Source organism: Nerophis ophidion, linkage group LG21, assembly GCF_033978795.1.
Source record: "Nerophis ophidion isolate RoL-2023_Sa linkage group LG21, RoL_Noph_v1.0, whole genome shotgun sequence".
Taxonomy (NCBI): domain Eukaryota; kingdom Metazoa; phylum Chordata; class Actinopteri; order Syngnathiformes; family Syngnathidae; genus Nerophis; species Nerophis ophidion.
The window spans coordinates 29,240,069-29,263,134 of NC_084631.1; the positions used below are offsets into that span (position 1 = coordinate 29,240,069).

General features: G+C 39.1%; 2 protein-coding genes across 5 annotated transcripts in view; one reads left to right on the plus strand and one right to left on the minus strand.

Annotated features, from left to right (window-relative positions):
* Nucleotides 1-6,387, plus strand: part of tax1bp1a (Tax1 (human T-cell leukemia virus type I) binding protein 1a) — a 58,609-nt gene extending 52,222 nt beyond the window's left edge. For 3 of the 4 annotated variants that reach the window (XM_061882455.1, XM_061882457.1, XM_061882458.1), the window contains exons 14-17: nucleotides 2,974-3,151; nucleotides 3,208-3,398; nucleotides 3,558-3,640; nucleotides 5,666-6,387. In XM_061882455.1, coding sequence (XP_061738439.1) covers nucleotides 2,974-3,151; nucleotides 3,208-3,398; nucleotides 3,558-3,640; nucleotides 5,666-5,876 — 663 coding nt within the window. In that variant the 3' untranslated portion in view covers nucleotides 5,877-6,387. The remainder of the gene's footprint in view (nucleotides 1-2,973; nucleotides 3,152-3,207; nucleotides 3,399-3,557; nucleotides 3,641-5,665) is intronic. The other variant, XM_061882456.1, reaches the window with a different exon arrangement.
* Nucleotides 5,724-23,066, minus strand: part of LOC133540006 (juxtaposed with another zinc finger protein 1) — a 42,216-nt gene continuing 24,873 nt past the window's right edge. The window contains exons 3-5 of the mRNA XM_061882459.1: nucleotides 20,296-20,492; nucleotides 19,000-19,169; nucleotides 5,724-13,628 (exon numbers count right to left, since the gene is read on the minus strand). Coding sequence (XP_061738443.1) covers nucleotides 13,452-13,628; nucleotides 19,000-19,169; nucleotides 20,296-20,492 — 544 coding nt within the window. The 3' untranslated portion in view covers nucleotides 5,724-13,451. The remainder of the gene's footprint in view (nucleotides 13,629-18,999; nucleotides 19,170-20,295; nucleotides 20,493-23,066) is intronic.

Consider the following 23,066-nt stretch of genomic DNA (forward strand, 5'->3'; position numbering starts at 1 on the left):
GTTAAAGCTGCTAACAGAGCACTAATGAAGTCATCCATGGAGGTCGGTGCAGGGAGGGAGAGGAGAGCCCGAGTCTGACACCCATTACAGTAACGAGTAGGCGACTAATGCTGCTGCTTCACATATCATCACAAAGGGCAGCAAGAGTGTACAACACCACTATTTCACTCACGTCATGTCAGTGCCATCTTTGAAAACTACCACTGCTCGGGTGCAGAGGAAGTTTGTCAAAGATCATCTATGAAACAGCAGTGTGTTACTGTTTTAGGGATCCACCGAAAAATGCTCGTCAAAGATCCTATTTTACGGATTAAACTATACCAACACTGCTGGCCTTAGGACTCTGCTGCAAACATGCAATCAAAGATTCTCCGCATGACAGGGAAGTTGTGTTTTTAGTCTGTTGAAAATGTATTTTAATGACGGGAACATTGCTGTTTTTTGGGATATATCACAGAAAAAGCAGTCACAGATGCACCGAATGAGAAGAACATTGCCCTTTTTAGGCATTTGCCACAGAAACGCCTGTAAAAATGCACTTTAATGATGGAAACATTGCTGTTTTTAAGCATCTACCACAGAAAAGCTAGTTAAAAATGCACTTAAATGACAGGAACATTGCTGTTTTTAGGCATTTGCCACAGAAACGCCAGTTAAAAGTGCACTTTAATGATGGAAACATTGCTGTTTTTAAGCATGTACCACAGAAAAGCTGGTTAAAAATCCACTTTAATGACAGGAACATTGTTGTTTTTAGCCATCTACCACAGAAAAGCCGGTTAAAATGCACTTTAATGGCGGGAACATTGTTGTTTTTAGTAATCTACCACAGAAAAGCCGGTTAAAATGCACTTTAATGACGGGACATTGCTGTTTTTAGCCATCTACCACAAAAAAGCCGGTTAAAAATGCATTTTAATGACAGGAACATTGTTGTTTTTAGGCATCTACCACAGAAAAGCCGGTTAAAAATGCACTTTAATGACGGGAACAGTGCTGTTTTTAGGGATCTACAACAGAACGCCAGTCAAAGATGAACTGAATGACAGGAACATTGCGGTTTTTAGGCATTTGCCACAGAAATACCGGTTAAAAATGCACTTTAATGATGGGAACATTGCTGTTTTTAGGTATATGCCACAAAAAATACACTTTAATGACGGGAACATTACTGTTTGTTTGGAGATCTACAACGGAAAATCAGTCAAAGATACACTTTAATGATTGGAACATTGCTGTTTTTAGGCATCTACCACAGAAAAAACTGTCAAAGATGCACTTTAATGACAGGAACATTGCTGTTTTTTGGTATCTACCACAGAAAAAACAGTCATAGATGCACTTTTTGACAGGAACATTGCTGTTTTTAGGCAACTACCACAGAAAAAATTGTCAAAGATACACTTTAATGATGGAAACATTTTTGTGTTTAGGCATCTACCACAGAAAAAACAGTCAAAGATGCACTTTAATGACAGGAACGTTGCTTTTTTTAGGCTTCAACCACAGAAAAAACAGTCAAAGATGCACTTTAATGACAGAAACATTGCCGTTTTTTGGTATCTACCACAGAAAAAACAGTTAAAGATGCACTTTAATGACGGGAACATTGCTGTTTTTAGGCATCTACCACAGAAAAAACAGTCAAAGATGCACTTTAATGACAAGAACATTGCTGTTTTTTGGTATCTGCCACAGAAAAAACAGTTAAAGATGCACTTTAATGACGGCAACATTGGTGTTTTTAGGCATTTACCACAGAAAAAAACTGTCAAAGATACACTTTAATGATGGAAACAAAAGCTGTTTTTAAGGCATCTACCACAGAAAAAAAAGTAAACGATACACTTTAATGATGGGAACATTGCTGATTTTAGGCATCTACCACAGATAAAACAGTCAAAGATGCACTTTAATGACAGGAACATTGCTGTTTTTAGGTCTGTACGACAGAAAACACAGTCAAAGATGTACTTCAATGATGGGAAAATTGCTGTTTTTAGGCCTTTACCACAGAAAAAACAGTCAAAGATGCACTTGAATGACAGGAACAATACTGTTTTTTGGTATCTACCCCAGAAAAAACAGTTAAAGATGCACTTTAATGATGGAAACATTGCTGTTTTTAGGCATCTACCACGGATAAAACAGTCAAAGATGCACTGAATGACAGGAACATTGCTGTTTTTAGGTTTTTCTACCACCAAAAAAACAGTCAAAGATGCACTGAATGACAGGAACATTGCTGTTTTTAGGTTTTTCTACCACCAAAAAAACAGTCAAAGATGCACTTTAATGATGGGAACATTGCTATTTGTTGGTATCTACCCCAGAAAAAACAGTTAAAGATGCACTTTAATGACGGGAACATGGCTGTTTTTAAGGCATTTACCACATAAAAAAAGTCAAAGATGTACGTTAATGATGGGAACATTGCTGTTTTTAGGCATCTACCACAGAAAAAATAAAGATGCACTTTAATGACCAGAACATTGCTGTTTTTAGGCATCTACCACAGAAGAAGCAGTTAAGGATGCACTTTAATGAGGGGAACATTGCTGTTTTTAGGCATCTACCACAGAAAAAACAAAGATGCAGTTTAATGACCGGAACATTGCTGTTTTTAGGCATCTACCACAGAAGAAGCAGTTAATGATGCACTTTAATGAGGGGAACATTGCTGTTTTTAGGCATCTACCACAGAAAAAACAAAGATGCACTTTAATGACCGGAACATTGCTGTTTTTAGGCATCTACCACAGAAGAAGCAGTTAAGGATGCACTTTAATGAGGGGAACATTGCTGTTTTTAGGCATCTACCACAGAAAAAACAAAGATGCAGTTTAATGACCGGAACATTGCTGTTTTTAGGCATCTACCACAGAAAAAGCAGTCAAAGATTCACTTCAATGAGGGGAACATTGCTGTTTTTAGGCATGAATGAGGGTAAAAGTGAGGTTTGTGTCCTGGCAGGAGCTGCAGGTGTGCGTGAGTCGTCAGAGGGAGCGTGACGCTCGCGCTGAAGGAGCTGAGGTGGAGCAGCCAATGGTTCTGCGCTTCCCGCTGCCGTACCCTCAGGACCCCTCGCCGCCCCCCCTGGTCCCGCAGAGACCTGCCGAGCTGCAGTTTGGCAACCCGTACGCCACAGAAGGTACTTCCAAGTCTGCTGCGTGGAGCTAGCATGCGTGCTAACACTGTGTCCATTAGACCAGGAAGCACTTTCACTGGAGCAAGCGGTCCGTCCTCCACCCGAGGCGCCGCATTGCGTCACCCCCTGCGCCCCGCCCATCACCCCCCCACACCCGGGCTGGGACAGAGAGGTGGTGTGCATGCAGCCCACACGCAGCACCACCCCCCCGGAGCCCGCTGACCACCCACCTGCAGACGACCCACAGCACGTAAGAAAGGGAACACGCTTTACTTCCACGCCCTTAAAAGGAGGAACTCATTTGCATAAAGCTCTAATTAGTTCCCTCAGTGCAACAGAACAGGGAAATGACTTTTTATGCTCCTCTTTTTGTCGCTTGGAGTCTGTAAATGTTTCTTTTGTGCCGCAGCCACCTGAAGCTGCTCAGCCTTCTTGTGACCATCAAGCCAAGAGACGCGCTGACACCAGGAGCAGCTTCTGCTTCGACGCCAGGTACCTCACATGTCCGGTCTGGACAACACCACTCCAGTCGCATGGGAATAAAATGATCAGTCTTCACCTTGACCTCACTTTGGTCACATGACTGAGATAAAGGCCAGCCGAGGATCTTGTGAGATCAGCCTGAAGAAATCAAACCTTTTTATTTGAACACAGACCGCATACTTCCTGTCGTCTTGTGTGTTTCAAATTCAGTGTATGAGAATGGATAATGATTGATTGCTAATATGCTGCACACAATCACCTTTAACAAGAATCAGCCATTGAGATGAATTCTGCAACGTACTCAAACCATTTTTAACTTGCATTTAATTTGTAACTTTTTAATTAACAAGACTGCTCAAAATAAACATCTGTTGATTTTGGATGTGCATTTGTATCCAGATATATGTTTTAGTATTAGAATTCAAATGCCTGATCAGGTATTTTTATTTAATTAAATGCCCATTTTGGTGTTGGTGTCATCAGATCAGGCCGTTGTATTTAAATACCAAAATGGGCATTTAGATACAGATCAAACGTTTGAATTCTAAATTTCCAAAGAGCACACAGACAGATTACTAAACAGACATTTTGGTACAGATACCTAACCAGGCATTTAGATACAGATCGGCCGTTTGGATTCTAAAATTCAAAAGGGCAATTAGATATAGATTACTGATCGCATATTTTGTTACGAAAAACCAAATGGGCATTTAAATACAAAACTGATCGGATATTTTGGTACAAATATCTAAATGGGCATTTAGTTACAATACTAATCGGACTTTTTTTGTAAGATTTCATAATGGGCATTCAGGTACAGATCGGCCATTTGGATTCAAAAATCCAAAAGGGCATTTAGATACAGATTACTGATTGGATATTTAATGGGCATTTTGGATACCATATTGATCGGATATTTTGATACAAATATCCAAAAGGGCATTTAAATACAAAACTGATCGGATATTTTGATACAAATATCCAAACGGGCATGTAAATCCAATACTGATCAGACATTTTAGTATGATTCCAAAATGGGCATTCAGATACAGAGATCGGCCGTTTTGATTTAAATAAATAAATAAAATCCAAAAGGGCATTTAGACACAGATTACTCATCGGATATTTTGGTATAAATATCCAAATGGGCATTCAAATACAAAACTGATCAGATATTTTGATACAAATGTCCAAATGGGCATCTTAGATACCATATTGATCGGACATTTTGGTACAATTCCTAAAGGGCATTCAGATACAGATCGGGCGTTTGGATAAAAAAAAATCAAAAAGGGCCTTTAGACACAGATGTTTTGGTACAAATATCCAAACGTGCATTTAAATACAATACTGATCAGACATTTTAGTATGATTCCAAAATGGGCGTTCAGATACAGATCAGCCGTTTTGATTTAAATAAATAAAATCCAAAAGGGCATTTAGACACAGATTACCGATCGGATATTTTGGTATAAATATCCAAATGGGCATTTAAATGCAATACTGATTGGACGTTTTAATACGATTCCAAAATGGGCATTCAGGTACAGATCGGGCGTTTGGATTCAAAAATCCAAAAGGGCATTCTTGACACAGATTACTGATCGGTTATGTTGGTTCAAATATCAAAATGTGCTTTTAGATGCAATACTGATTGGATACTGATGGATATTTAGAGATTACAGATCGGGCATTTGAATTGGGGGGGGGCAAAAATAGGCATTCAGATACATATTATGAATGGGATATTTCAGTTTAAATACCAAAAAGGTTTCAAATACCGATCGGACATTTGGATTCAACACTGAAAATAGGCATTTGGATACAAAAAATAAAATGGGCATTTAGATATATATACTGATCAGACATTTCGATACTAAAAATCAAAATGGGCATTTACATACAATACAGATCGGACATTCCGGTACAATATCAAAACGGGTATTTAGATACAAATACGGATCGAGCATTTGGATTAAACTATTTAGATGTTTTCCACTCTAACCTATTTTTTCCTCCCTTTCACATGCACAGCAGTGACGTCCACAAGCGCTGCCCCCTGTGCGAAGTCATCTTCCCGCCGCACTTTGAGCAGCGCAGCTTTGAGCAGCACGTGGAGTCTCACTGGAAGGTTTGTCCCGTCTGCTCCGAGCAGTTCCCCCTCGACTGCCAGCAGCGTCTCTTCGAAAGACACGTCCTCACGCACTTTGACGGACATGTGCTTAACTTCGATCAGATTGAGTGACCAACCCCCCACCCCCCTCGCCCCCAAAGTGTGGTCAACTACGTGGTGCATTCCGTGTACAATCATCGGCACTTTTGCAGGTTCAAAAAGCGTGGCGAGCAACTTTGTCTACGAGTAAATCTGCTTCCTGTTTTATTCCTTTTATCGCTCATCTTTGCTGCACCATTGGTCGCCGACGCACGTCAATATGGAGAAAGAGCACAATTGTGTGTATTGTTAGAAGGGACTCGGTAGCTTCCAAAGCATAGTGCTGTTAAAACTAATATATCTGCACTAAATAAGGCTTTATTCTGAATGTAATGTACATATGGATGAGTGTGTTGTCATGCTTAAGGAAGCATCACATATGGACATATTCATGCAAATGAATGAAGTGTACCGATCAATGTGCTTTCTGACTGTGTTGTGTATTGCACACCAAATCACAAAGCCCAAGTGAGTGTGCCTGCGAGAGAAAATACAAGTGTGACTGTCAACAGATCTTTATGAATAAAGAAACATATTCACCTGATTTTCATTTTTATTTTATGTTTACATTGAAGCAGCTTCTCATTTTTATATAGAAAGACAGTAAGCCCCGCCCCCTCCCCCAGTTACCCGATACAAAACACTTAATCTCCACGTCACATATGAAAATATAATTTAAAAGCACTTGACATGGAAAATAAAAAAGACACATTTTACGATACATTCACTGAACATGGTAAATATTGGACCCTCCTCGTGTAATACTGCCATTGTGGCAACTGTTTAAGGTTGTTACCATGGAAACGATGACCATTTTTGTGTTTGGAAACGCCTCATATTGTCAGAATGAAACTTTGCATTGTTCTGTAAATATTACCGTTAAATTTGGCAAAATGTGACCGGCATGTGCAAAGAAAGCCAATCATATTAACTTTATAACACATTAAGTGGAACAACTTAATGATTCTTGAAATATGTCCCCCTGACAACCAGCGTCCTCTGTATTGGACATTTGTTTTTGGTCTATTTTCTTTTTTTTTTTTTTTAAAAGCCGCCCTCTCCCAAAGTCCACTGCAGAGGACGCCGGTTCTCAGGGAGACACAAAGTTCCTCTATTTTCAGAAGATGTCATTTATTGAGATGCAGGTAACCCACCCTGTTGTTGTAAGTCATCATGTCATTTGTATGATGCCAACAGGCAATAAGTCACAACGCTGATGTTGGCCCTCCTGCTCTACAGGAATGACTTGGCACAAAACATCTCACACACTCTCACACACACACACACACACACACACACACACACACACACACACACACACACTCTCACACAACACTCAAGGCTGATGACTTGAATACGGCTGGAAAAAAAATATACATTCACACACACACACACACACAGGAATGCTCTTGTCCACAACACACAGCTAATCTCTCTTTTCAAATACAAAACCACCTTAGAGTGCATGCATTAGAACATTCAATGTACATTTGTTTTGTTTCAAACATGGCCGGAGGGTCAAGTAACCCCGCCCCCCTCCCCCTCCCCCGATTAGGCACATGGTGCGGTGAGTGTTTGGCAGTGGAGCGCTTGTTTTGTTGGCGACCGCCATTGGACTTTAAAAAACATGTTGGCAAATGGAATGGAGCTCAGATGGATACAAAGATAGGAGAAAATAGCAGGGATGTCTCACTGTGTCTAGCAGGGGTGTCCAAAGTGTAGTTCGTAAGCTTTTCTTTCAGTCCATAGCTTGCTTTGTTTTGATCATTTTTGTAATATTGATGTTTAGTTGGCAGCAATACTGCATTTACATGCTGGGACCTGATTGGTGGCTTCAAACGTCTCCTGGCCAGAGCCAATCAGAGGCAACCTGTTGTGTTGTTGTCTCAAACAGTTCTGAGCCAATCTGTTGTCCTAAAAGCACGACGTTGTCGACCGTTTAAGGGGTGTCAAACTCATTTTAGATGGGGGGCCACATGGAGAAAAATCTACTCCCAATTGGGCGGGACTGGCAAAATCCTGGCACGATAACTTAAAAATAAAGACAACTTCAGATTGTTTTCTTTGTTTAAAAATAGACCAAACAAAAAAGAACATTCTGAAAAACGTACTAATCATAATGTTGAGTTTTTCGATTTTTTTAAACTTACATGTTGCGGTTATATTCTATCCTTATTTGTCGTTATTTATACTTTCTGAATATATTGTATGATAATGTTCATCAGTTGACTAACTGGTGTTGATTTTCAATCGATCAAGATAAAAAAAAAATATCAAAATCCAATTACACAATGTTATTTATGTGAAGTGTGAAGTGAATTATGTTTATAAAGCGCTTTACATAGTGAAACCCAATATTTAAGTTACATTTAAACCAGTGTGGGTGACACTGGGAGCAGGTGGGTAACAACGGCAGTGACTAGGATGGTGGAAGCAGGGATCCAACCTGGAACCCTCAAGTTGCTGGTTCTACCACCTGAGCTATACATATATATTAGAGATACGCGGTTTGCGGTCTCATCCGCGGAGTCCGCGGATAAACCGCGGGTCGGGCGGGTGACATGACGAAACAATAGATTTTAAATAGATTCGGGAGAACATCCTCACAGTAACACAACATAAACGCAACACAACAAATACCTAGAATCCTTTGCATCCATGACTAACCCTGACTATGTTATACACCCCGCTAGCACCAACCCCCCGCCCCCGCGTCGGTATAGTCAGGAATAGTCATGGATGCAAAGGATTCTGGGTATTTGTTGTGTTGCGTTTATGTTGTGTTACTGTGAGGATATCCCCCCGAAATGTGTTTGTCATTCTTGTTTGGTGTGGCTTCACAGTGTGGCGCATATTAGTAAGAGTGTTTAAGTTGTTTATATCACAACCATCAGTGTACTCTGTATCACCCAGTATGCCTTTCAATCTTGTACGTGTGTCTGCGGAAGCTGCATACAACATGTTGCTGGACTGGCAAGCAGTTTGTACTTGTAGAAGGCGTCAAAGGCAATGGCTTCATAGCACGCCCTTATTCTCGTTATTTGGATGAACACCAGCAAATATTCGCAAAAAATGGTTGCGGCTCCCTTCGTCTTCTTTACTCTGTGAAACGGGTCAAAATAGCTCTTTGAGTGATAAAGGTTGCCGACCCCTGATGTATAACAACGGGCGGGTGGCGGGCGGTTGCGGTTTTGATAAAATGTTGGTTTCGGTGGATGGCATTGGCGGGTGGATGAGAACTTTAGTGATGCGGTTGCGGATGATATAATTACATATCTGCGCATCTCTAATATATATCTACATATATATGTGCAGTTTGCTCATTTTCCTTGACTGGTGCACTAACATCGTGTGGTTTATTTTTTTGACATGTAGCATCATCTACAAAGATACAAATAATTGCTATTGCGACATCTAGTGGACACATTTAGAACAGCAGTTTCTTTCATTCAAAAATGTTGGCACATTTTTATACTTAGCAAACTCATTCTCGCGGGCTGGATAAACCTGTTTGGCCGTACGTTTGACACCCCTGGTATAACACCTCTGTGTGTTTCAACATAACTGCTTTTCATTGGTGAAATCTGCTTTAAAAAAAATGTGCAAAATCAATCTGTGCACTCCAAATGAGCCTGTGGGCTCAAGACGAGTCTATGCACGCACGCAAAATTCCGTCTGAAAATGAATCAACACACAACTATACAGACTTGGCGTGCATAGAATGAGTCTGCACGTGCAAAATGAGTCAGCGTGCTGGAGTGTGTGCGCACATAGAGATTCTTGCAAAAAGAAAGCGATATATATTTGCGCACCAAAACGAGTCAGCATGCTTGAAATTATTCTGCACGCCCCCTAAAAAAAAAAAAAAAGAGTCTGAGACCTCGTGCTCAATCAAAAATGAATTTGCGCACACGCATGTTTAAATAAGTCGGCAGCAGGTATATTTATTTATTGTTTATCGTATTTTTCGGAGTATAAGTCGCAGTTTTTTTTCATAGTTTGGCCAGGGGTGCGACTTATACTCAGAAGCGACTTATGTGTGAAATTTTTAACACATTATCGTAAAATATCAAATAATATTATTTAGCTCATTCACATAAGAGACTAGACGTGTAAGATTTCATGGGATTTAGCAATTAGGAGTGACAGATTGTTTGGTAAACATATAGCATGTTTTATATGTTATGGTTATTTGAATGACTCTTACCATAATATGTTACGTTAACATACCAGGCACCTTCTCAGTTGGTTATTTATGCGTCATATAACGTACACTTATTCAGCCTTTTGTTCACTGTTCTTTATTTATTTTGAATTGCCTATCAAATGTTTATTCTTGGTGTTGGGTTTTATCAAATAAATTTCCCCTAAAAATGCGACTTATACTCTTATATGTTGTTTTCCTTCTTTATTATACATTTTCGGCCGGTGCGACGTATACTCCGGAGCGGCTTATAGTCCGAAAAAGACGGTACAAAAACAATCATAGTTGTTTGTGCCAACAACACAACCACCTATACAAACAAAATGAGAAATATTCCCCGCCTTTTGCCTGAATGCAACTTAGATAGGCTCCAGCACCCCCTGGGAACCCAAAGGGGACAAGCGGTAGGAAATGGATGGATGATTATTATTATTATTACCCTCTGTGAAATATGTGGATTATTTTTTCAAGTCACACGGTCACAAGAAGACAAAAAGTAAGTATTTTTAACTAAAATGAAATGTCAACTCAGTCATGTTGCATTCATAATATTTTGGGACATTTTTAAATACATTTTCTTGTTGAATCTCAATGATCGGCTGTTATAAATGCCACATGGCCATACAATACTTCATGTATCTGCAGATTCTAAGCAAAAAACTCACTCCTGTTACTTTCGGTCCTGCTACTCAGGTGAGTTTATAGGAGACTTGTCTGTTAAAGTATGTGTTGTTGTATTTTGAGAGACTTTCAACGAGCAAAATGTATCAATTCTTATGTTTCCATTTTTCTCTCTAAGTTTAATATCTTGAAACATTTTTTTTTTTTATAGAAACTATTCAAAAGTCAACGGGTTTTTGAACAGTCCTGTTACCCCAATTCATTATTACCCTCTGTGAAATATGTGGACTATTTCTTCAAGTCACATGGTCACAGGATGACAAAAAGTAAGTATGTTTTAACTAAAATAAAATGTCAACTCAGTCCTGTTACTTCATTATATTTGAGACATTTTTTTGTAACACATTTTCTTGTTGAATATCAATTATTGGTTATTATAAATGCCACATGGCGATACAATAGTTCACGTATCAGAAAATTCGAAGCAAAAAAACTCTTATGTTTCCATTTTTCCTTTACGACTTAAGTTTATTTTCTCGAAACATGTTTATTATTATTATTGATGTCGTGTTGTTTTTTTCCGACCTTTGTTATTTTGTCGGAGGCGAGCGAGCAGTTTCATGTTTGTTTCGCAAAATTCAACAGACTATAAGCAGTATCGGCCTTGATATCAAAAGGTGGCATCACTCACCCCCACCAAGTTTGGACACCCCTGCAGCGCCCCCTCTGTTAGGAAAGCAGTTGACACCTCAAACAAAACAAAACAATGACAAATAGAAAAATAAAGCTTGCAAATAAAATGAAACTATTTACGTATGCTTATATATGTATTTTATATATATATATATACATATATATATTACAAACCCTGTTTCCATATGAGTTGGGTAATTGTGTTAGATGTAAATATTAACAGAATAAAATGATTTGCAAATACTTTTCAACCCATATTAAATTGAATGCATTACAAAGACAAGATATTTGATGTTCAAACTCAAACTTTTGTTTTTTTTGCCAATAATAATTAACTTAGAATTTCATGGCTGCAACACGTGCCAAAGTAGTTGGGAAAGGGCATGTTCACCACTGTGTTACATCACCTTTTCTTTTAACAATACTCAATAAACGTTTGGGAACTGAGGAAACTAATTGTTGAAGCTTTGAAAGTGGAATTCTTTCCCATTCTAGTTTTATGTAGAGCTTCAGTCGTTCAACAGTCCGGGGTCTCCGCTGTCGTATTTTAGGCTTCATAATATGCCACACGTTTTCGATGGGAGACAGGTCTGCACTGCAGTCGGGCCAGGAAAGTACCCGCACTCTTTTATTACGACGCCACGCTGTTATAACACTTGTCTTGCTGAAATAAGCATGATAACGTTGCTTGGATGACAACATATGTTGCTCCAAAACCTTTATGGACCTTTCAGCATTAATGGTGCCTTCACAGATGTGTAAGTTACTCATGCCTTGGGCACTAATGCACCCCCATACCATCACAGATGCTGGCTTTTGAACTTTGCGCCTATAACAATCTGAATGGTTATTTTCCTTTTTGTTTCCAAATATAATTTGAAATGTGGACTCGTCAGACCACAGAACACTTTTGCACTTTGCATTAGTCCATCTCAGATGAGCTCGTGCCCAGCCAAGTTGACGGTGTTTCAGGATATTGTTGATAAATGGGTTTGGCTTTGCATATTAGAGTTTTAACTTGAAATTACAGATGTAGCGACCAACTGTAGTTACTGACAGTGGTTAAATGAAGTGTTCCTGAGACCATGTGGTGATATCCTTTACACACTGATGTCAGTTTTTGGTGCAGTACCGCCTGAGGGATCAGAAGTCCGTAATATCATCGCTTACGTGCAGTGATTTCTCCAGATTCTCTGAACTTTTTGATGATTTTACGGACCGTAGATGGTAAAATCCCTAAATTCCTTGCAATAGCTCGTTGAGAAATGTTGTTCGACAATTTGCTTACAAAGTGGTGACCCTCATCCCATCCTTGTTTGTGAATTACTTAGCATTTCATGGAAGCTGCTTTTATACCCAATCATGGCACCCACCTGTTTCCAATTAGCCTGCACACCTGTGGGATGTTCCATATAAGTGTTTGATGAGCATTCCTCAACTTTATCAGTATTTATTGCCACTTTTCTCAACTTCTTTGTCACGTGTTGCTGGCATCAAATTGTAAAGGTAATGATTATTTGCAAAAAAAAAAAAGTTTTATCAGTTCGAACATCAAATATGTTGTCTTTGTAGCATATTTAACTGAATATGGGTTGAAAATGATTTGCAAATCATTGTATTCCGTTTATATTTACATTTAACACAATTTCCCAACTCATATGGAAACGGGGTTTGTATATATATATTTATATATATATATATACACACACTGCTACTGTTTATGGAACAATATATGTTTGTCAAATATATAACTTACTTGCGCAACAAAAAGTTGTCGATCCAAACTTCCTGCTTTGTTTGGATCGACAACTTTTTCCTTCCTTTCTTCTTCCTTCCTTTCCTTCTTTCCTTAGCACCTTATGCAAGTCAAATTATTCATCAAAAACAGATGATTGCATAAAGGAATGTGCAAATGTACAATAAAAATACTACAAAGATATACTTTAGCGAGTACAAGTGATGGATACAAAAAGTAAAGAAAATTAAAGCATGCACTTGAGTGTGTGTGTGTGTGTGTGTGTGTGTGTGTGTGTGTGTGTGTGTGTGTGTGTGTGTGTGTGTGTGTGTGTGTGTGTGTGTGTGTGTGGCCTTCATCCTTGGATCTTGCGCAGGATGTCGGCGGAGACGGGCGGGTGGAAGTTGATGGTGTGATGCCTGAGGCCCTGCGACGTCTTGTAGCTTTTACCACAGCGACACTTAAAGGGTTTCCTCACGCGGATCTGTGTGCGATGGCCGTTCTTGGCGTGATATTTGATGCCGTTCACGTTCTGTAAAGCGGAGAAGGCCCTTTGAGTTGGACACGCAAAAAACTGCCAGTTGTTGCAACGCACGCACGATTCAGGAGTCACCACTGAGCAGTACAAATGTCTGCAAGCCGTAAAAAAGCTTTAAAAAGTCTCAAAGCGATGTCAAAACTGTCAAAATACATCAAACTATTTTTAGCCAAGTCAGCACACAAAATCTTCAAAATGATCATAGATACAATTGAGGCAAAATGTTTGTGCAGTACTGGCTGTGACCAGCAGTGGTGCTGTCGAGCCAGTTTCAATTATGAATTACATGAAAAAATATCTTCATTTTTCACATCTCATGAAAATGTCTGTGTGGGATTTATTCTTGAAGCCAAATGGGGTGCAGTACTGTTTGCAACCAGCATAGGCGCTGTTAAAATTGAATAAAATATATATCTAAGTGTAGATATTTTCTAAAACTAATGTAAAGAAATACCATTTAAAAAATAAATTAGAAAATAGATATTTCGGTCGAAAAACAATTCAAAATAAATGTAAATTAATGCAATCAAAATATTTAAAAACAAATGTTCTAACTAGTTATTTTGGTCGAAAAACAAAGAATGTAAAATAACATGTTAAAAATTATTTTTCAAACGGGATATTTTTGTCAAAAACAATCTAAAATTTATGCCAGATAAAAATATAAATAAATACTTTCAAACTGTAGACATTTTGGTCAGAAATTATAACATTTATGTACAATAATAAAATTAATCATTTTCAAACTGTAGATATTTTGGTCAAAAACTAACATTTATGTCAGATAAAAAGATAAATACATTTTCAAACTGTAGTTATTTTGGTCAAAAAACTATCAAACATTTTTTTATATACAATAATAAAATAAATATTTTTCAAACTAGATATTTTGGTTAAAAACTAATATTTATGTGCAATAATAAAATTTATCATTTTCAAACTGCAGATATTTTGGTAAAAAACTAACATTTATGTCCAATAATAAAATCAATCATTTTCAAACTGTCGATATTTTGGTCAAAAATTATAACATTTATGTACAATAATAAAATAAATCATTTTCTAACTATATATTTTGGTCAAAACCATGACATTTATGTACAATAAAAAATAATTTACAAACTGTATACCGTTTATGTACAATAATAAAATAAATAATTTTCAAACTGTAGATATTTTGGTTAAAACTATAACATTTATGGACAATGATAATTTAAATACATTCCAAACTGTAGATATTTTGGTCAAAAACTATAACATTTATGTTCAATAATAAAATTACTCATTTTCCAACTGTAGATATTTTGGTCAAAAACTATAACATTTAATTCAGATAAAACGATAAATAAATACATTTTCAAACTAGATATTTTGATCATAAACTATAATATGTATGTACAATAATAAAATAAATAATTTTCAAACTGTAGATGTTTTGGTCAAAAACTTAACATTTATCCATCCATCCATTTCCTACCGCTTATTCCCTTATGGGGTCGCGGGGGGCGCTGGCGCCTATCTCAGCTACAATCGGGCGGAAGGCGGGGTACACCCTGGACAAGTCTCCACCTCATCACAGGGCCTTAACATTTATGTACAATAATAAAACAAATAATTTTCAAACTGCAGATATTTTGGTCAAAAACCATAAAAAAATGAATGTCAAATATTCCAATTCAGAAATACATTTTCAATCTTTAGATACGTTGGTCAATTAACATCTAAAAGTTATGTAAATAAAATTAAAAAATAAATGTTCAGACTGTTGATATTTGAATCAAAAACATAAAAAATGTATGTAAAATAACAATTAGGAATAAAGGTTCAAACTGTAGATATGTTGGTCAATTAACATCTAAAAGTTATGTAAATAACATTCAAAAATAAATGGTTAGACCATATTTTGATAAAAACATCCAAGATTGAGGTAAAAAATACAATTCAAAAACACTTTCACACTGTAGATATGTTGGTTAAAAAGCATCTAGAATTAATGTAAAATATTAAAATTTAACATACAAACAGTAGATATTTTGGTCCAAAAACAATGTTCTGAAATTTTCAAATTAATTTTCCACATCCAACTATTAAAAACATATAGATGTGATTGTCCATCTACCGCATCTTGAAGGGGTTTTATCAGAGACTAATGTTTCTTACCTATTGGTAGCAGTTTTTGTGTATTTAGCTTACCACCACCAGGTGTGAATGAATGATGGGTTCCCACTTCTCTGTGAGCACTTTGAGTATATAACAATAGAAAAGCGCGATATAAATCTAATCCATTATTATCATTATTATTATTATTATTATTTGGGATCTGCATAAGTTTTGAAAATGTGAAATCAAACATGGAGGCATGGCGGAGATGTTTATAAAACAATCTTGCCTTCCTTCATAAGAGCGGTTTGGAATTTGTTCAATTGGTAATGTCTTTTCCCCCAATGTCACGTCAGCGGATATCGCCATTTATGGTAGAAATTTACCCAAAATGCTTTGCTCGAGTCCACGCCGTAGACAACAAGCTCCTTCTTGTTCTCTCTCCCTTTTGTTGCTGGGCAGACTGTCTCATACATGCACAGGCATCCACCATTTCTAAGTAGCGTACAGTTCTAACTTATATCTGTCAGTGGACTCTATAGGGAAGATAAAAACTACAACATGGCTGTCAAAGTTGAGGCACGTAAATAAGAGCACCCACAAAAAGCGTCTTGAAGAAAGTCTGTAAAACATCTATGCATCATTTTGACCACCAATAATTGTTTAACTGTAGAAAATAAATCATAATATAACCCCTTTAAAGTGATTGAGGCAAAATGTAGTGCAATACCAGTTGTAACCAGCAGGGGCAATGTTGATTTGGCTACACTGCTTTCATCAATATAACCATCTAGATCATAAGTTAAAAGTTAAAGTACCAATGATTGTCACACACATACTAGATTTGGCGAAATTATTCTCTGCATTTGACCCATCACCCTTGATCACCACCTGGGAGGTGAGGGGAGCAGTGAGCAGCAGCGGTGTCGCGCCCGGGAATCATTTATGGTGATTTAACCCCCAATTCCAACCCTTAATGCTGAGTGCCAAGCAGGGAGGTAATGGGTCCCATTTTTATAGTTTTTGGTATGACTTGGCCGGGGTTTGAACTCACAACCTACCGATCTCAAGGTGGAAATTCAGCTCAATTATTTTGGGGGTCACATTTCCAGAAAGCTACGGACCCCAGGGCCAGACTGCTCCCTTCACTACTGTGAGAACCAATGTCCTCTACAGTGGACATTAGATCTATTTGATCAAAGTTATTAAACAAAATACCTTCAGGAGACAAACAGGAGAGCTCTCCTGTATTAAGGACCTAAACTGTAAAACATCTTTGCAACATTTTCACTACTATGATTTATGTTTCTGGGTTTATTACGTCGTCAGGTGCGTGTCGCAGTGTGTGGTCACCAAACACTGCAGGAATGTAGCAGCAGTGCGTCAAAGACGGCAGCATAATTATACTTTGACGAAATAAAAGCATGTTTTATTGGAAGTTTATGAGCTTGTGTATGGTTAGAACTATATATAGACGTATTACTTTGGTGTATTTCCTCAGAAAAACTAACAATTGCACGCGTCCGGGAACGGCGGCACACCTCCTTGGTAGCAAAGATTAGACTTAACTTCCTTGCTATTCTCATTCAAATTTGAACTTTAAAGTACAAATAAGAACAAAATTGTGTTGCATTAGCTCATGGTAATGCAGGATACAAAAGCCAAAAGAAGCAGCTACAAATAAATAGATTACTGTATTAGGGGTGTAACGGTACTCCAAAATTTCGGTTCAGTACATACCTCGGTTTAGAGGTCACGGTTCGGTTCATTTTCGGTACAGTAAGAAAACAACAAAATATAATTTTTTGATTATTTATTTAACAAATTTGCTAAATCTTCCACCAAAAATATTTTTCTGGGTGGAATATTTGATGTAAAAATATCGGAAACTTGGATTGGTCAATAATTCATAATAACATTGATTTTGATTCAATATTATGTTTTGAGCAATGACCGTTTGAAAGAAAAAAAAAACAGCTTTATTAGTCAACGTTGCAACTTTTTCTAAATTACATTTAGCCTTTAAGCTTTTTTATTTCACTTTTGTTTATGTTTTTGTTTATTTTAATAGAGTTTTTTGAATGTGCCGTGGGCCTTTAAAAAAATAGCTTTGGGCCGCAAATGGCCTCCGGGGCACACTTTTGACACCCCTGCTATAGATAATAAAAAATAAAATCTGAACTCTATGGGTAAAAAGCAGAGCCTGGCGACGCATGCGCATTTATCATAACTGTCTCTGCCCCTCACTCACGAATGTTGCGCGGCACCACTTTTGTTTTGTTTTTAACCCCTTCTTAACCCTGAACGTACATTGAAAATACACGCAACCGTAACTTAAAATGCCGGACATTTAAGGCATTTAAGAAAGTCCCCGCAAAAGAGGACATGTCCAGTGAAAAGAGGAGGTATGGTCAGTCTATCGTAGCTCTGTCGCTGCTAGCATGCCGTATGTTTTTTTTTTTTTTGATTGATTGATAGAAACTTTTATTAGTAGATTGCACAGTACAGTACATATTCCGTACATTTGACCACTAAATGGTAACACCCGAATAAGTTTTTCAACTTGTTTAAGTCGGGGTCCACGTAAATAAATTCATGGTGCCTTGGTGTGCATTGTTTACACAACGTGCGTTGCGCTACTTAATATGTCTGTGTCGTTCGGTACACTTCCGAACCGAACCGAAATCCCCATACCGAAACGGTTCAATACAAACACACGTACCGTTACACCCCTACTGTATAGATAAATGGATTGCACTTTATCTTATGCACCCACGTTTATGGATTTATGTTGTATTGTCTTTATATTCCAGCCAGTTAATCCATTCTTGGGGGGAATTGAAGGGGATTATTATGATGCGTTCAAGAGTCTTACTGGCGCCTATTGGTTAGTTGGCCATAATCTCTTTATGCTCGACTGTGAAGAATGTGATGTCAGTCATACTATTTGTTCATGTAAATGTGAAAAGTGTGTTATGGAAAAAGAATAGAGAGGATCAAAAATCATCAATCAATGATGAATGTGTCCATTGTAGTCTATCCCTTACATCTGTGGCAATATTAGTTTGAGATAATCATCTTTTTCCAGCCCTCAAAAGATTCCACAATCCCACACTGGATGAGAAAAGAGAGTTTTTGTTCGCTGCTGCCATTAAATGCCACAGAGACTAAGAAGACCTGTTTGTGAATCTCTCCTTTCAGTGGCTGCATGACTGTGGTCTTTCTTTGGTGTCACTTTCACAGCAGCACATGTGACCCTGTGTACCTTGTATCTCTTCTTGCAGCCTGGCACCGGGCACGCAAAGGGCTTGTCCTCGCCTCCGTTCATGCACATGGAGCTGAGGATGGACTCGGAGCTGATGGCGCTTTCTGTGGTCCAGGACTCGTCGCTGTCCGACTCCTCGTAGTCCACCTCCTCCTCGTCATATTCGCTGCCTGGGGCCCGAATGGAGGGGGGGAAAAAAACATTTAAAATGACAAAATATGTTGTTTTTTTATTTGATTGATACCAATAGTGCTTGGTTTGTTGGCTGAATAATGTGTGTGACTGTGGAGCACATGCTCACACACTCCAGCACCTTGTGCGTGCCTGGGAGTCAGAGTGCAGGGATTGCCGCTGGGGAGGAGATCATTAAGTGGGAGTGATCCCCATTGCTCAGCGTGGAAAAATACCCAAGAGAATAGTTTCCACACGCACGCACGCATACACACACACACACACACACACACACACCCACACACACACACACACACACACACACACACACACACACACACACACAGGCCCCCCCACAATCACACAGGAAATGCTGCAGCTCAGCATGAGGAAATGCAGGGTACCCTGGCACATGTCGGAGTGTGTGTGTGTGTGTGTGTGTGTGTGTGTGTGTGTGTGTGTGTGTGTGTGTGTGTGTGTGTGTGTGTGTGTGTGTGTGTGTGCGTGCGTGCGCATGCGTGCGTGTGTAAAAAAGTGCAGACTTAACACTACGTTTGCAACCATTTGGGCTGGTTTTGGACATCTGCTTCTGAGCTGCGCACACACATACACACACGCACACACCCACACACACACACACACCATGTGAACACACAGCGTGGCAGCTGCTATGTAATTAGCAGAGTGTTGACTGGTCTGCTCACTGCAGGAGCCTACATATCTCACACACACACACACAAACAAACACACACACACACACACACACACACAAATATGGAAAGGGGGCTCAGCCGAACATTTTCTTGGAAGACAAGATGGAATAGTCCCACGATAAAAGTGAAACAAAAACAAACACACACACACGGATTGTTCAGTCAAAATATCCACTTCGACAACAAAATGCCCCCTGGATTAAAGCAGTGCTGCAGAAACAGAAAAATAAATACGCACACGCAGACAGAAAAAAAATTAAAGCGGTGGCACACAAATAGAGATGAATGCAAACACACACAGTTGACAGTGGTGTGGTCTCCTTTCCTTTCCTTGACAAAGGAAGTGAGACAGGAAGTGAATGCACGTGTCATCCATCACGCATTCCGACACACGTTCACACACCTGTCGTACCTGTCGGTGTGCTGCTGCGGAAGGAGGACGAGGGGGTAATGGGGGGCGTGACGGGCGGCGTCAGGTTGCCGCTGGTGTGGCGAGGGGGCGTGGCCGTGCTGTTCCTGGACACGGCGCCTGTGATGGACAGCGACAGTTTGGGCGCGGCCTTCTTCTTCATGGTCTCCTGCTCGCGGCGCGCCGCGTCCGTCATGAACCTGGTGAGGATGAAGGTCGGTCAAACAAAGTCGCCTGAAATAACCAAACACAGTTTTACAGTGTTTTGTATATTGTTTCAAGCTGCCGTTTATTGTGCTTTTGAAATGTAGTCTATAAGGTAAGAGAGGGGAAGTGCTTACGGAATGAGCACTTTCACATTCACCCGCACTACTTCGGCAAAAGTATTGGGACACCTTGCTGTGAAAGTAGCAGTAGAGTGGAAAAACAAGTTGACTTTATTTGCGTATTTGTGTTTCACTGTATCCATTAAACCATATCCAATCTTATTTACAATACGCAAAGTATGTGAAAATATAATCTAAATATCACAATATGCCACAGATTAATAAATCAGTCATTTTGAATATTCTGCTCCGAACACCTTTAGTAATTTCCGTAGATTCTTCGCCACCGTAGTAACGCTTCTGCACTCTGATCATATTATTAGGTCAGTCATTCTGGAAATATGCAAAAATTGGAAAGAGATGTCCATCCATCCATTTTCTACCGCTTATTCCCTTTTTGGGGTCGCGGGGGGCGCTGGCGCCTATCTCAGCTACAATCGGGCGGAAGGCGGGGTACACCCTGGACAAGTCGCCACCTCATCGCAGGGCCAACACAGATAAACAGACAACATTCACACTCACATTCACACACTAGGGCCAATTTAGTGTTGCCAATCAACCTATCCCCAGGTGCATGTCTTTGGAAGTGGGAGGAAGCCGGAGTACCCGGAGGGAACCCACGCATTCACGGGGAGAACATGCAAACTCCACACAGAAAGATCCAGAGCCTGGATTTGAACCCAGGACTGCAGGACCTTCGTATTGTGAGGCAGACACACTAACCCCTCTGCCACCGTGAAGCCCGGAAAGAGATGTGCTTTTTATTATTCACAATCCTTATACAAGACATGAACATATGCTTAGACTTTTGTATGCATTCTAAATCATAAATAAATAGCTAACAATTGAGTCAACAGATCGAGGGTCCTCATTATACTCTAAAAAAGGTGTGGTGCAGTGGAAGAGTGGCCGTGCGCAACCCGATGGTCCCTGGTTCAATCCCCACCTAGTACAAACCTCATTACATCCGTTGTGTCCTGAGCAAGTCACTTCACCCTTTCACCCTTGCTCCTGATGGATTCTGGTTAGCCCCTTGCATGGCAGCTCCCTCCATCAGTGTGTGAATGTGTGTGTGAAAGGATAAATGTGGAAGTAGTGTCAAAGCGCTTTGAGTACCTTGAAGGTAGAAAAGCGCTATACAAGTACAACCCATTTATTTATTTATTATAATTATAAAAACATCCAGAAAGCGCCAACAATCCTCCATTTAAATGTGGTGACCTGGAAATTAACCAAATATGAGTGATATTGTTATAAGCGCCAACGCAGACGGACTATTGATATTGCTGATAGTATTATTATGTCAGACCATTGATAGCAGTAAGCTAATGTTAGCTTACGCTGCTATTGTTGACACACCAAGTTGGCGGCTGCTTCTGCTTGGTCTCAAACTAGCTAAAAGTAAATTCTAGATTATAATTCATGCCTCTTTCACCCGCTCGTACACCAATGTGGCCATGGACTGAAAGGCTGTTCCACTTTCACATCCCCCGAGATGGCCAAAAAGATGTAGTTGCGGCAACTTTTTTTAACCCTTCATGAGGATCGCAATTGAATCTTCATCTAAACGGAATTATGTGAGCGTCCCGTCGGTTGGCATCCCAGCTACAGTGGAAATATTACAGTAAGTGTTTGTTTTATTATGGTTAGTTTGTACGTTTAGCGCCTAGCAATGCTACTAATGATATAGTGTTACAATAAAGCTACATCCTCTGAGCACTCAGCCTCTAAAACTGGATCATAATTTGTCCTAAAGTAATCGTTGTTCGCTCTCACAAAGTCTGCATGATTAGCATTGTTGTTGATGGGGAAGGGATATGTGGGTCCTCCTCTATGTCACACGATCACGTGACTGGCTTCCTCATTGTCTCTCAAAATATCTCGGGAATCTTTGTGAGATTGATACTACTTTGGTCATAGTAGTAATGGTAATCGCTGTAAAACACGCGACGGTTAGTATTAGCATATTTAATCAAAATTATTGAAAAACCATGGCGGATAACCACACTTTGAAAATATTATGGTGACCAACTGGTGTGAGCTTGTTAGTTACCTTAAATGCTAACATGTAAACAAGAGATATTAACATTTTCCCCATTAAGAAACATTGTACCGCAATCTAAACTTGTACAAACACATTGCTGTCTATAAAACTGAGCTTAGGTATTCACATGAAACATAAACTAAGATGTGGTATTCACATTAATTATATAACTAACAAAGACAAAGTATTTACAATAAACAAACGACAAAGATATTTACTCAGCCACATATGGTTCATGTAGTTATTGAAATTATTTACACATTACTTTGGCATTTGAGCTTTGATGGCTCTGACATGAGCCTTCCTGGCTTGCATTTCTGAGCAGCTTGCATTTTCCTTCTTCTTTCTGCTTTAGTGGATTCTGCCTTGGATTGTATTGGCAATTTCTGTTTGTTCGACTCCGT